General features: G+C 42.1%; 1 protein-coding gene across 22 annotated transcripts in view; it reads right to left on the bottom strand.

Annotated features, from left to right (window-relative positions):
• GPHN (gephyrin) overlaps positions 1 to 13,870 on the bottom strand; it is a 596,340-nt gene that overhangs the window by 566,238 nt on the left and 16,232 nt on the right. Inside the window, exons 2-3 of one of the 22 annotated variants that reach the window (XM_050953477.1) lie at positions 1,617 to 1,738; positions 194 to 274 (exon numbers count right to left, since the gene is read on the bottom strand). The exons of 20 other annotated variants lie outside the window; for them this stretch is intronic. In XM_050953477.1, the coding sequence (XP_050809434.1) occupies positions 194 to 274; positions 1,617 to 1,644 (109 nt within the window). In that variant the 5' untranslated portion in view covers positions 1,645 to 1,738. Of the gene's footprint in view, positions 1 to 193; positions 275 to 1,616; positions 1,739 to 2,122; positions 2,151 to 13,870 lie in introns of those variants that run through there. One more of the 22 variants, XM_050953479.1, reaches the window with a different exon arrangement.

Genomic DNA, 13,870 nt, shown 5'->3' with positions numbered 1-13,870 from the left:
GGTCCACTGTTTGTCTCCTCACCTACGTACATTTTGCACATTTTCTTTGCTGTCCCACAATCCTACTTGACCTCTCCCCACCCATACCCATTAGAATGGGTTTTCTGACAATGAAAGGAAGAATGCTGTCTCTCTTAAAGCACTCAGTTAGCACTCCAGAAATCTCACTGCTGTTCCCAGCTGCGCCACATACTTCCTGTATGAAATCTCTTGTTTTTCAGTTCCCCATCTGTAAGCAATGACTCTCCTTCTTCACAGGGGTGTCCTGACATGCCTTAAAGACAGGGACAAAATAGCCTGAATTTGATACAGTGGAAAACAAGAAGACAATAGATGAAGAGCTATGTAAAATCCTCATCACCCAGCTCCTCTAGTGAAAATAACTCCAACTAACCTCTTGTATACAATTTTGAACTCACTCTGTATTCTTTGCACTCAAATATTTTCATGAAGATAGAATATTTGAAAGGTTAAAACAACTAGAAGAACCATTAGGCTTAGGGCTGATTGGAAAAAAAAATATCAAAAAATTGTATGAGTTTTCACAGAAAATATTCCAATTTTTTGACTACCAGTTCTTATTATGTTATCCTTTAAATTACCTAAAAAGTTTAAAAGGATGCAATAAGAACATCAAGGTTATGCCTCTTACAAAACAAGAAGAAAGGTATATAGGCCTAATGTTCAGAAGTGATCAGAGACTTTGTATGGCTCAATTTCTGGGTACCCAACTTGAGATACCTTACAAGGTGCTAAATTTTTAGAGTAGGTATACTTTTTGAACACTTAGTCCTTTTTAAAGTTATCTCACAATGGGCACCAAAAAAGGTGAGCAACCCAAAATCTCTCATCACTATTAAAAATCTAGGTAATAAAACAGTCTGTACACCTAAAGATAAAAGGTGGAGTTAGTGATGACTGGGACACGGGGTGGTAATTAGTGACTGGAATCAACTGTCATTGGATGACTAAAAGAAGGGAGTGGATGGAATTGTGAACTCTTAGTGGGCTTGGTTTGCTCAAATCCAGCAGACGCTCTAGCTAAAGGAGGCTATGTCATCTTATCTTTGTCTTCACAATGTTAAATTCCATTAGTTAGTAAATGTCTATGATCAATATTACAAACAGGCAATTGGTGTTTGAGTATCAAGCATCAGTATTAATGTATCTGACTCAACATGATAAAGCTTAAGGAAGTGGAAGGAGCAAGCGATTTAAATAATGAAAATGGATAATTGTTCTAGAGAAGTAAACAGCAAGAAAAATTAAAGTAGCAAGACTGAATAGGTTACTGAATAGGTCATCTCCAGAAATACAGAGAGTCAGTTTCTTCAGTCTTTAAAAATAAATATGCCATTAAATTAAACTTTACTGATGTAGAAAAATCAGGACATTGAAGAGTTTGAGAATTCTGCTGATCCTGCGAGAGACATTTTTGATATTGTGTTGATTATTTAAGTCGCTGTTCCAAGCTTTCCAGTAGCTCCTTCACCATAAGATTCATTCAGGAAAATTCTCTATTTTTGACTCCCAAAAAATGGCAGAGATCAATTGGTGATTATACCATTAAGAAAAAGTGAAAGGCAAAGACTTGAACTTGATAAGACAGTTATAACCTTTTATGCCAACATCTCCTTCAAACATTTCTTTCAATTTCTCATTTTGTTCTATATTAAAGCACTTCTCTCTGGATATACTCCTCCAGACAGTAGGTAGCTTGTAAGTCCACTAGTAGATGCTGCAAAATGAACAAAAGGACAAATTGAAGAAATATTTAGAAGAATCAAAACTGACAATATGGTCAAACACAATAATGTTTAAAGCAGCCATACAGGGAAAAATATATTCCTTTTTAATGCTACTGGGTCTATGCCTGAAAAGAAAAAAGTCAGACTATTCTATCCAAGTTGCTGATGATGCCATTCAAGAATGCAGAGAAAAATATGACAAGGAGGTCTTGTCATTGGCACAGACAAGAAAAACAAGAACACTTCAAAAGCAACCATGGAAGTTTAAAAGTTCCATAACCACTATCAGCCTCAAAGTTAGTTGACAGAAAAAAGGATTGATGCCCTAGTTTCCCAATGATATGCAGTAGGAACTCTGAAAGAAAATTTCATACCTATTTGCATCCAGTATTGTAATTTGCACTGAGCACCACAACTCGATCAAAACACAGCATGCATTTCACACAAGGGACTCTACAGAAAGGCACAAAAAAGTTAGAAAAGCAAATGACGATTTGTAGGTCCTGTCAGATTACAGGCTCATGACACTCATGTCATAGTTTCAATGGACATTTGGCTTGAGCTAATTAAAAAAGAACTGGAATTGCACAATGAAAAGAAATTGAGAAGGTATGGAACCTTTCCAATACTTAACCAACATGGGTGAGCCTGAATGCAAAGATGTTAAATTGAGCCTAAAACAGGAAAGAGACTGTGTGTGGCTAATGAAACATAATTCTGAAATTTGTTTACTCTTTTCTATTATTTAGAATGGGAGAACCAGATTTCTATCCCCAAACTTACAATTGCGAACTTTCCCTCAGGTCAGTGTATAAAATTATGGAAGTAAAATGCATGGAAGAGAAAATAATTTAAATTCAGAATTTTGCCAGTTTTTATGACGCTCATAACACTCTCTCTGTCAGTTCAAAAATCTGTCAATTTGTTTTTAACTGCATTCATATTAGTTTGATCAAAAAGCAAGATACCGAAAAAAATAGGTTGGTAAAAGTATATTGGTAGCTAAAGATAGATAAGAGTGGTAGATCTAACTAATCAGCAGACTGATGCATTCAATTATGGATTTTTTATTTACTTAAGAATTGCAAGCTTTTCATTTTTGACAGTAGCTCTGCCTTTTTATGTTTTGGGAATAAATATACTTACAAAGCAAAGTATACTGTACACATTTTATGGTTCACTTTGTGAAACTTATGAGTATTTTCCAGGTTTTTTCCCCTGGAGGTGAAGGTTTTCAAGTGTGGAGAAAAAAATATTAGCCACACTAAATAATGGGATCCAAAGGCACAAAATAAGTAGCTATTTTACTCTTTAAGCTAGAGATTGTTAGAAGCTCCACTTAGTGGGACTCCAGCCACACAATCTGCCAATGTAGATTTGGGGGAGTTAAAAACAAGAGCCACATATGCTTGATCCCAATGCCTCTTCTTTAAAATCTGATGTGCAGAATTCAATGTAGTACTCCAAAAGAGGTCTAATTAATCTGCAGCACAATCGACTAGTTAGCTTAATTTTACTAGGAGTTCTTCTGTTAAAACAACTCAATATAGCATTTGACTATTTGAGATAGTGTTGCATTACTTATTCATGCAACTTGTCCATTATAATAAAGTCCATTTTTGTACTTGTAACAAACATTCTTATCTAACCCAGTGTTGCTTCAATTTTCATATTCTACAGACCACTTTTCAAGAAATCCTCTATGAATTCACCTCTCCTTCCAACACACGCTTGGCTCTCAAAAAGTTTAATTATGTAGACCACCAATGGACACAGATCAGTCTGAGATATACAGAAGCTAGCCAATATTCCTCTAGTCTGTATTTGTACTTTTGATTATTCCTTCTCTAAAAGAATTATTTACTGACTTAAGTTTTAGTAAATTATTTTGGTTTCAGCCCAGTATTCTCAGTTCATCAATGCTGACCTGAATTTTAAATAAAATTGTTCAAGAATGTGATTTCTCCCAAGTTTATATCATACTAAAATTTCATTTGCAATTTCACATAATCTCCCCTACTCCCTCCTGCAAGTCATTCACTAATAGGGAAACTCATCAATAATCTTTAAGTAACATTGGATCCAGAATAGACCCTACATGACTCTCTCAACATAAAACCTTTATTAATCACTTTGTGTCAGACTTTTGAGGCCAACTGTATAAACGGTTTTAGCTAATCCCCATTACTTGTTTCCTCTATGAAAGTGTTGTGCAGAACCATATCAGTGATCTTACTAAAAATCAAGATATACCAAGACTACTGCATTTCCTTTATCAACCAAGCTTGTTATCCTAACCAAAGAAAAAAATTAAGTTTGGCATGAAGAACTCAAAAATGTCAGTTTGACATTCTTTGTTTTTGATAAATCCGTGTTGTCTATTATTTAGTACCTTATTTTCTTCTAGATGCTTACAGTTACTGAAAAAGTCAGCAGTCAGTTTGTTCCAGCATTTTACCATGCACTGAAGATAAAAAAAAAACTTGGCCCTTAGGAAGTCCTTTTTTAATTCTCTACTTAATTATGATATGTGATGTGTATTCTTGACCAGTATTCTGGAATCTCACTTGTCCTCCAACAGTTATCAAAAATAAATAGTTAATGGTTCCGATCAGGCAGCATGGTCAGGTGGACTGAGCAGAACTGGAATTCAGGCACTGCTACTTTTACGTAAGGCAGATGACAATTTTTGCACACCTAAGAGTAGGTCTACATTTCAAGATGAGAGGGTAATTCTCAGCTTCAGAAGACACACTCGCATTAGCTTTCACAGAGCTAGTGAGCTAGAAGTAGAACATGGCTCAGTTCATCTGAGACACAAGTGGTGTACTCAGGGCAGCTAGCCCTTCCATTGTTCATGCTACCATGGCTATAGTCTATTTTTAGTGCAACAGTTAGCACCAGTATGTCTCCTGGACCTGAGATCCACACTCCAAGTTTGAAGAGTAGACATACCCTTAATTTCACCTTCTGCAAAATATTTACCACGGAGAGTTGCCAGGGTCAGTATTCATAAAACATTTGGAAGATGAAAAGCTCAATATATTAAATATTAAGGAGAGCTGACTATGACTAGCTGCTTTTACTACATTCAGTTTACTTCAACCTTTCTTTCACCTGTTCCTTCCTCACTTTGTCTTTTTGGTTACTTAGTGCATGTTAATTATCCTGCTACTAGACTTCCTAGTGAAGGCTGTGTAAACACTAAAGCATACCAATCTCCTTTTCATTTTCAGAAAATCCGTACTTTTCAATATCATCCTCTCGCTTCATTTTTATAAATGTGTCCCTTTATATTCTTTGTTAAAACTACTTTATGCAACAACTTTGCACTTACATAGCATTACTATAAGCCTAGACTCTCCTGTAATTTCTCCATTTCATTTTCTATGATTCTCTTTTTATTTCTCTTAAAAAGTCCCTGTGCAATCACACTAACCTTTTACATTTCCTATTTTTCATTTGCATGTGACTATTACGGGTATCAAAATTCCAAATATCCCGAACTGCATGTTCTCCTTACTTTTGCTTCATGCTGGGCCTTTGGAATTAAGATTCCATCTTCACTACACCTTTATCATTAATTTTAAATCAGGTCATGACCTGATTACCACCATACACTATTGGCGTCCACACACAAGATGGTTAATACATAATTAGAAACCATGGAAGCTAACTGTGTACCACATTTGTCTGCAGGCTATGATGGCACACAGCTGTCTTCTGGTAAATGCATCTAACATTTTGTTTGGAAGACAGGACCCTCTAACTGTGCCAGTGTAACCAAGCTGATCCTTACCCCTACCTTTTATTCCCTCTCTTTTTTTTTGCAGGCCACTTCAAGCACACCAGTGTTCAATTTACCTGATTAGGGGAAGCCTGTGGCTGGGTGTGCCATCCACATCTATCTCAAAGGTATAACCCTAGAATGTATCCAGAGAGAGATTAGGACTCTGCTCAGTATCAACAGTGAGGAAAGTATTCAGGCCAAAAGGATTTTGCAAAAAGAAAAATTAAAAATTGGGATAAAAGATCCAAACAATTTGCTAACATGATGCTAACTATGACTTTCTGGTCAGTGCATACAAGGACAAAATCAAGTTCAATATAGCACATCAGCTAGCATTTCCTAGAAGACGACAACTGTACGCCAGCCTAGCTTCCAAAAGGTTACTCATTCTCTTCTATGCAGACCAAAAACTCATCGTCAACATCATCCTACCTAATTTGATTGATGAAACCCAATTAACAATTCCCAGTGTAAACAAGGCCACAGAGTGTGTGACTGGCATGTAGTCTGTGGAAAGAGTGAAAACAAGGGAGACCGGAGCTGGTAGTGTTAAGTAACAGAACAGGGAAGAGCTCTTCTTTCCCAGTATCCCTTAAAAACCAACAACAGAAGCAGTTTTTGTGATAGCATACATTTCCTGACACCATCTTCAGTCCATCCCACTACCCGCTATTAGCCACGTTTGCAGAGACACATAATCCCAAATATGGTGAAACAGGTTTCCTGACCTTGATGTTCAAAGTACACCTCTACCCCAATATAATGCAGCCCGATATAACACGAATTCGGATATAACACGGTAAAGCAGTGCTCCGGGGTGGGAGGGGAAGGGAGGAGGGGCTGCGCATCGCAGCAGATCAAAGCAAGTTCCATATAACGCGGTTTCATCCATAACACGGTAAGTTTTTTTGGCTCCCAAGGACAGCATTATATCGAGGTAGAGGTGTATAAGTTTCTAGGCCAAATTTCCCATCCCTAACAAATGTGCATTTTGGTTTGCACCATAAACCTTTCTTAAGGCAGAAGCAGTTGCCATTTTGAGCAACGCTGACAATATACCCTGAAGCAAACCTATTTAGTTCCCAGAGTGGCACCTGAACACTGAAGGTTTCTAAAATTCTAAAAACAACAGAAACAATAAAGCAAATCACTGGACTAGAGCAGATGTCACCACTATAAGCAATTAGTACTGCATATCTCTGTTCTTTATCATGGTTCAATTTAGCTGAAGTGAGAGAGATTGTCTTAATCTAGATCTTTTTATGTTATTCTATTTAAATTGACAAACATTTAATTGTGGTATACAAATCTACAAAGACCCATTCATGCATTCTCCACAAATGCTAGATCCAGTATTCACTTCTGTCATAAACAGATAGCTAAGGGTTAATGTCTCTTTCACCTGAAGCACCTGACCAGAGGACCAATCAGGAAACCGGATTTTTTCAACTTTGGGTGGAGGGAATTGAGTGTCTAAGGTCTTTGTTTTCTGGCTGCCGGCTTTCTCTGAGCTTTGGAGAAGTAGTTTCTACTTTCTAGTCTTCTGTTTCTAAGTGTAAGGACAAAGAGATCAGATAGTAAGTTCTATGGTTTCTTTTCTTTGGTATTTGCATGAATATAAGTGCTGGAGTGCTTTGATTTGTATTCTTTTTGAATAAGGCTGTTTATTCAATATTCTTTTAAGAAATTGCCCTGTATTGTGTCATCTTAATATAGAGAGACTATTTGTATTTTTTCTTTCTTTTTTATATAAAGCTTTCTTTTAAGACCTGTTGGAGTTTTTCTTTACTGCAGGGAAATTGAGTCTGTACTCACCAGGGAATTGGTGGGAGGAAGAAATCAGGGGAGATCTGTGTGTGTTGAAGTGGCTAGCCTGATTTTGCATTCCCTCTGGGTGAAGAGGAAAGTACTTTTTGTTTCCAGGATTGGGAACAGAGAGGGAGATTCACTCTGTTTGGATTCACAGAGCTTGTGTCTGTGTATCTCTCCAGGAGCACCTGGAGGGGGGAAGGGAAAAAGGATTATTTCCCTTTGTTGTGAGACTCAAGGGATTTGGGTCTTGGGGTCCCCAGGGAAGGTTTTTCAGGGGGACCAGAGTGCCCCAAAACACTCTAATTTTTTGGGTGGTGGCAGCAGGTACCAGGTCCAAGCTGGTAACTAAGCTTGGAGGTTTTCATGCTAACCCCCATATTTTGGACGCTAAGGTCCAAATCTGGGACTAAGGTTATTACAACTTCTCCCCATTCCAAGACAGTTTACCTAGCCAGACCAAGTATTTTTATCTCTGTTTTTAGCATAAATGTAATTATTTCTATAGCATATCATGCAGCTTTTCCAGCTGCTTACGCCTAGATAAGATCCTGGATTCTTGGCTCTATGCAGGGCACAAACGTCTGGAAGAGACTATACGCTGACCTAGCTATTATGCATGTGAATCCGAAAATATACATGTGATAACAGGAAAATGTATCTTGAATTACCCAGAAAATTTCTTTTCTTCTAGCAGTAAAGTCTGTAGATACTTTACAGTGGATTTCCTCGTCTTGCAATTCACTGAAAGCAGAGCCCTAACTTGTCAATCACAGCAGGCTGGGAACAGCCACATCCTAGGGTACCCAGCCAGTGTGAGATTCTTCCAAAGTTGCTACGTAGAGTTCAATTCTGCCAAAACTTCATGTAGTGCGGCTTTGCCATGGTGCATCCCTCAGCAGGGCTGTGGGGTATCCCACCGCCTCGCTCTAGTCCGCTGGCAGTCCAGGCTCTGCGGCAGTGTGGGACGGCCAGCACATGGTCAGGGGCTCAGACCTTTAAGCAGGTGGGCTGAGCCAATAGTTCAGATAGCCACCCAGGCCCTAGATCAGGGCAGAGCAGCAAACAGTCGGAGACTCAGGCCTTTAAGCAGGGACTGAATCAGCAGTTAATAGCAGCCCGGGCCCTAGGTCAGGGCAGGGCAGCAAGTAAATATAGTCAGAGACCCAGGCCCTTAGGCAGGGGCTGAGTCAGCAGTCCCAATATCGGGAGGCCCTAGCCTCTCCAGGCCAGGGAAAAGGGGGAGTCTGCTACCCAAGGAGTGGGTGGCAGGGGGGACACAGGCCGTCCCACTCCACTGCGTCCCAGCCTGGGGCCCTAGCAGCGGCAGAAACTCGCTACTGTCAGTGGGGATCCTGGCCGCAACACACTGACATAGGCTCTGGCTGCCCCCGGGCTACTTCCACACTCCCCCTCGTAGGGTACCTGAGTCGTCGTAGCGTCGCCGGCAGTCTCAAACACCATCGGTTCCTCTGGGTAAGTAGCGGATGGTAGGCTCAGCTGCTCCTCAGGGTAGCGGGCAAGAGGCAGGCTCGGCTCCTCCTCGGGGTAGCGGGCAAGAGGCAGGCTCGGCTCCTCCTCGGGGTAGCTGGAGCAGAGTAGTCTTGGCCAGTCCTCCTCGGGGTAACGAGCGAGGGGTAGGCTGGGCCAGTCCTCCCTGGGATAATGAGCGAGGGGTAGGCTCGGCCAGCCCGGTGTGATGTCAGGCTAGCCATGGCCTTCTGCTGTCTCCCCAAAGGGATCTCGGTCGCAGATGTCTGGCCTCTCTGGCAGCTGGTTCCCAACTGAGCTCTGCCGGTGAGCTTTTATACTTCTGGGTCTGCGCCGTGACCTCTGAAGGGCGGGCGCAGGACCCAGTGACTCTGCCCACGCTGGTGTTAGGGTAGGTTCGTCCCTTAGCGGGGCTGTGGGGTATCCCACCGCCTCGCTACACTCCACTAACAGGTAATTAACATAGCAAAAATAATCACAGAAGAAATGTACTGTAATTTTATATCTGCTTCAAGTATCAGCAGAGTATAGAAAGAAACTGCACTTAAGAGGGAGAAGAAAAAAAGCAATAAAGGCACAACCGATTCCTCTAAACTGCAAACTTGCATCATATGGGATGGATCTGCGAACTGTTCCATGAGAAGGAGGACATTTTCAGGTAGGTTAAAATATATTATCCTATTCTGTGCAAGGAAATTCTACAGAACCATTAGAATGGGATTTCCAATAAAAGTGTATATAGCCAAGGAGGGAACCAAAAGTGCATAAAACAACTATATACAATCTGAGCTTTATTTACATGGCTAACAAGTGACCAAAGTATGCAGAAACCGTTAAATGCAATGTCAGCTGAGGCTAAAAAATCTAACCTATAGCAGTTAATGTGTGTGGATGGACAACCAGGCAGCCACCTTACATATCTTTCAGCACAGGATGCTTCTGAGCAAGTTAGCACAAATGTTTGAGGGAGGAAAGGCAGGCTTCTGGTCTTACACATCTCAGCAATACACCATTTTACACCTTTAGAAATAAAGCCTTAAAAACTTTTTCCCCTCTTAACTCTTTGATGGGTTGTACAGAATGATCAGGGCCAAAAACTTTCTGAAGGGGTTAGTGCATGCGATACTGGTTTTTAACATTCTCCTGATATTCAACGGGTACCATAGTTTCCCAAGGAATGTTTCAAATGAGAGCACAAAGGTAGAAAGAGAGTTTCCTGTGACCTGACTGAACTTACTTTATGTATGAAGGCCACATTAATTGTCAGCACAAACTTTATTTTTATGAAAGGTACAGTACTGCAGTTCTACTGATAATGCCTCAAGCTCTAAAACCTTTCTACGATGGAGAGTTCCAACTTCACACTGGCCCAGAAGGGGTTAGTGAGAGCCTGGGGCCTTAATTAGCCTGCAGCAGGTGTCAAGTCTGGAAGGAGAAGTTAAAAGGACTGAACTGGGCACAGTTGGGGGCTGCTCAGGAGGGAGAGCATTACTGTCTCTCTCTCAGTGAAAGATGCCTTTCTGGAGTCCAGAAGCTGAGCTGGCAGAAGTAAGGTCTCTCTTCAACAGGGAGCCCAAGGTAGTTGTGAAGAAAAGCAATGGGAAACAAGCACGCTCTGGAATCTCTATGCTGGTGGAGGGGTCTGCAGGGAATAGGAAAACTCCAACAAAGTTAGGGACTGCCCTGCTAGGAGAGTAGAGAAAACTCTCCAGCAGCAGAACTAGCTGGATGGCAGAAAGTGCTAGAAAGCTCTGCATCAAGCCTGTGGAAGAAGTTTAGAGAGGGAAGAGTCAATATACTGTGAGCCTGCTGTGACAAAAAGGCTCAAGAGAGTGCAAGGTAGGACGTGATCCAGGGAAGTGGCAAGGGGTCTGTGTCAACAGGCCTTGACTACTTAATAAAGGGTCCTTGGACCAGAATCCAGTGCAGAGGGAGGGTCTGGGTTCCCCTATTGGCCCATTGAAAAAAGTGGAGTGGAACCCCCCTGGCAAGGCACAAACACTGAGTCCAGAGTTGGACAGAAGGCCCAATATAAGGGAGATGGACTGTTATTTGTTGGAATATTGATTTACCTCAGAAGGTGCAGGACTACGTGACCTGGCCCATGAGGAGAGGCTGTCAGCAGCTGGCGCTAAAGGCGAAAAGCCTGCTACGCAATACTGTGCCACCAGGGGCACACTGGTCAGTTAGATACATGCTTACAGCTTCCTAGCTGGATGACTCATAGAAATGTAGGTCTGGAAGGGACCATTTAGTCCATCCCTGCATGTTGAGCCAAGATTAAATATATCTAGACTAGGGCTGTCAATTAATCACAGTTAACTCACACGATTACCTCAAAAAATTTAATCACGATTAATTGCACTTATAACTATAGAATACCAATAGAAATGTATTAAATATTTTTGGATGTTTTTCTATGTTTTCAATATTGATTTCAATTACAACAATCTAAAGTGCACAGTGCTCACTTTATATTATTTTTGGTTACAAATATATGCACTGTAAAAATGATAAACAAAAGAAATAGTATTTTTCAATTCACCTCATAAAGTTACTGAACTGCAATCTCTTTATAGTGAAAGTGTAACTTATAAATGTAGATTTTTTTTTTAGTTACATAACTGCACTCAAAACCAAAACAGTGTAAAACTTTAGAGCCTGCAAGTCCGCTCAGTCCTACTTCTTATTCTGCCAGTCGCTAAGACAAACAAGTTTGTTTACACTGACAGGAAATACTGCTGACTGCTTCTTATTTACAATGTCACCTGAAAGTAAGAACAGGCACTTTTGTAGCCAGCGTTGCAAGGTATTTACATGCCAGATATGTTAAACATTCATATGCCCCTTCATGCTTCAGCCACTATTCCAAAAGATGATGCTTGTTTAAAAAAGTGTCAATTAAATTTGGGACTGTACTCCTTGGGGGGAGAACTGTATGTCTTCTGCTCTGTTTTACCCGCATTCTGCATATATTTCATATTATAGCAGTCTCTGATGATGACCCAGCATATGTTCATTTTAAGAACACTTTCACAGCAGATTTGACAAAATGCAAAGAATGTATCAATGTGAGATTTCTAAAAATAGCTACAGCATTCGACTCCAGGTTTAAGAATCTGAAATGGATATAGACAGATATATGGATCTGATTTCGATCCTGAGCAGAAATACATATTTGACCATGGCCCTGCTGCACATCTTCTCCACCTCCTCCAATGTTTCCTTTTTTGGGTGAAATCATCCAGCAGAATACCTAGTCCCTTGACTAGCTTCTTAAGAATAGTTTCAAAATAGTCCTCCTTGCGACACTTATTTTGGGGCTTATCTTCCTCTGAAACAGATTTTGAAAAAACCCTAATGGTTTCTTAAACTCTTTTTGTCCCTTTTGGGATTCTTATGAGACTTGCAAACAAGGGAATCAGAGATGGAGGAAAGAAAGGAAAATGAGACATGCCTACACTTCTTGCTCCTGGCTTTTCTGGAGACTTGTTTTAGGAACACCCTTGGTAGAAGGGATCTCTCTCACACACACCACCATTTCCTCCCCTGATTAGATATGGATGCAGAAGAAACATTTTTATTTCCTGAAATCTTTTATTTTTATTTCCTGAAAGTGGGAAGGAATGGACCTTGGGCCTTTTGGTCTGTTAGCAACTGCCTGGCTTTTGGGGGCTGGTCTGGCTCTCTGTTCTCAAAGTAGAAATCCTGTGAGAGGAAGAAGAGAACATTGATTAGTATAAGTAGAAAGGGACTTGTTTTCCACAGTCTCAGCTACAGCCATTTATTCAGGTGATTTGATGCCCTTTCAAGAGGCTATGCAGGGAGGCTTCTTACCCTTGTGGTTCTTGTCCTTGTGCCTTCCCTCAATCCACTCCTGTGCAGCCTAGCTGATAAGCCACCTGTTCCACCTGGCCTCTGCCCACACCCCAACTTGTTCCTGTGTCATTCTGGGGACCCTCCTGGGTCAGTTCTGCAGCAGGAGATAAAATGTGATCCTCAAAGGCGCATCCATACACTACCCTAAGGTGTGCAGCACTGCAAGTAGAGCCTTCCTATCTCCTACTGTACCAGAATTAAGCTGATCCAGTTCTTCTTCGAGTGATTGCTCACATCCATTCCAGTTAGGTGTGCGCGCCGCGCGTGCACGTTCGTCGGAAACTTTTTACCCTAGCAACTCCAGTGGGCCGGCAGGTCGCCCCCTGGAGTGGCGCCGCCATGGCGCCCAATATATATCCCTGCCGGCCCACCCGCTCCTCAGTTCCTTCTTACCGCCGTGTCGGTCGTTGGAACTGTGGAGCGCGGCATAGCTGTCCTCCACGTCCCTAGCTCTCCTTGTTCTCTATCGTTATCTCTATTGTAGTTGTTAGTTAGATTGTTAAGTAGATAGTAGTAGTTAACTGATAAGTAGTTGTAAATAGTTTTTCGCCGGGGGCTTAGCCCTTCCCGGCACCCGGCACCGGGCTCATGCCTGGTTCGCCGGGCTTCAAGCAGTGTGCGGCCTGCAAGAAGCCGATGCCTACCAGCGATCCCCACGACGCGTGCCTGAAGTGTCTGGGGGAATCGCACAGATCCGACAAGTGCCGCATCTGCAAGGCTTTTAAGCCAAGGACTAAGAAGGAGAGGGATCAAAGGCTCCGGACTCTCCTTATGGAGGCGGCACTTGACCCGGCGGCTTCGCAGGCCGTGATGTCGGCGCCGGCACCGGATCGCACCGGCACCGAGAAGACTCCCCGGCACCGACCTTCTCCGGCACCGGGGGCAGAGCCTAGGCCGTTGAAGTCCATTACTCCGGCCAGGCAGACCCGAGTGGAGCGCCCGGCCTCAACATCGGCCGCGGCGCCGCCGGCACCGTCGACTCCGGGCCCGGCGGGTCCGTTGAGTCCGGTGCCGCCAAGCTCCCCCATGACATCTGGGGTCGAGATAGTGGTGCCATCCACACCAGAGACCTTCGCCTCGGCACGGGACCTTATAGCCATGACCGAGCCCACTCAGCTACCACCCCCGGTACCTCCGGTGCGGGTCGTGTCCA

The sequence above is a fragment of the Gopherus flavomarginatus genome, chromosome 5 (assembly GCF_025201925.1).
Source record: "Gopherus flavomarginatus isolate rGopFla2 chromosome 5, rGopFla2.mat.asm, whole genome shotgun sequence".
Taxonomy (NCBI): Eukaryota; Metazoa; Chordata; order Testudines; family Testudinidae; genus Gopherus; species Gopherus flavomarginatus.
This window is presented reverse-complemented; position numbering and strand designations above follow the sequence as displayed.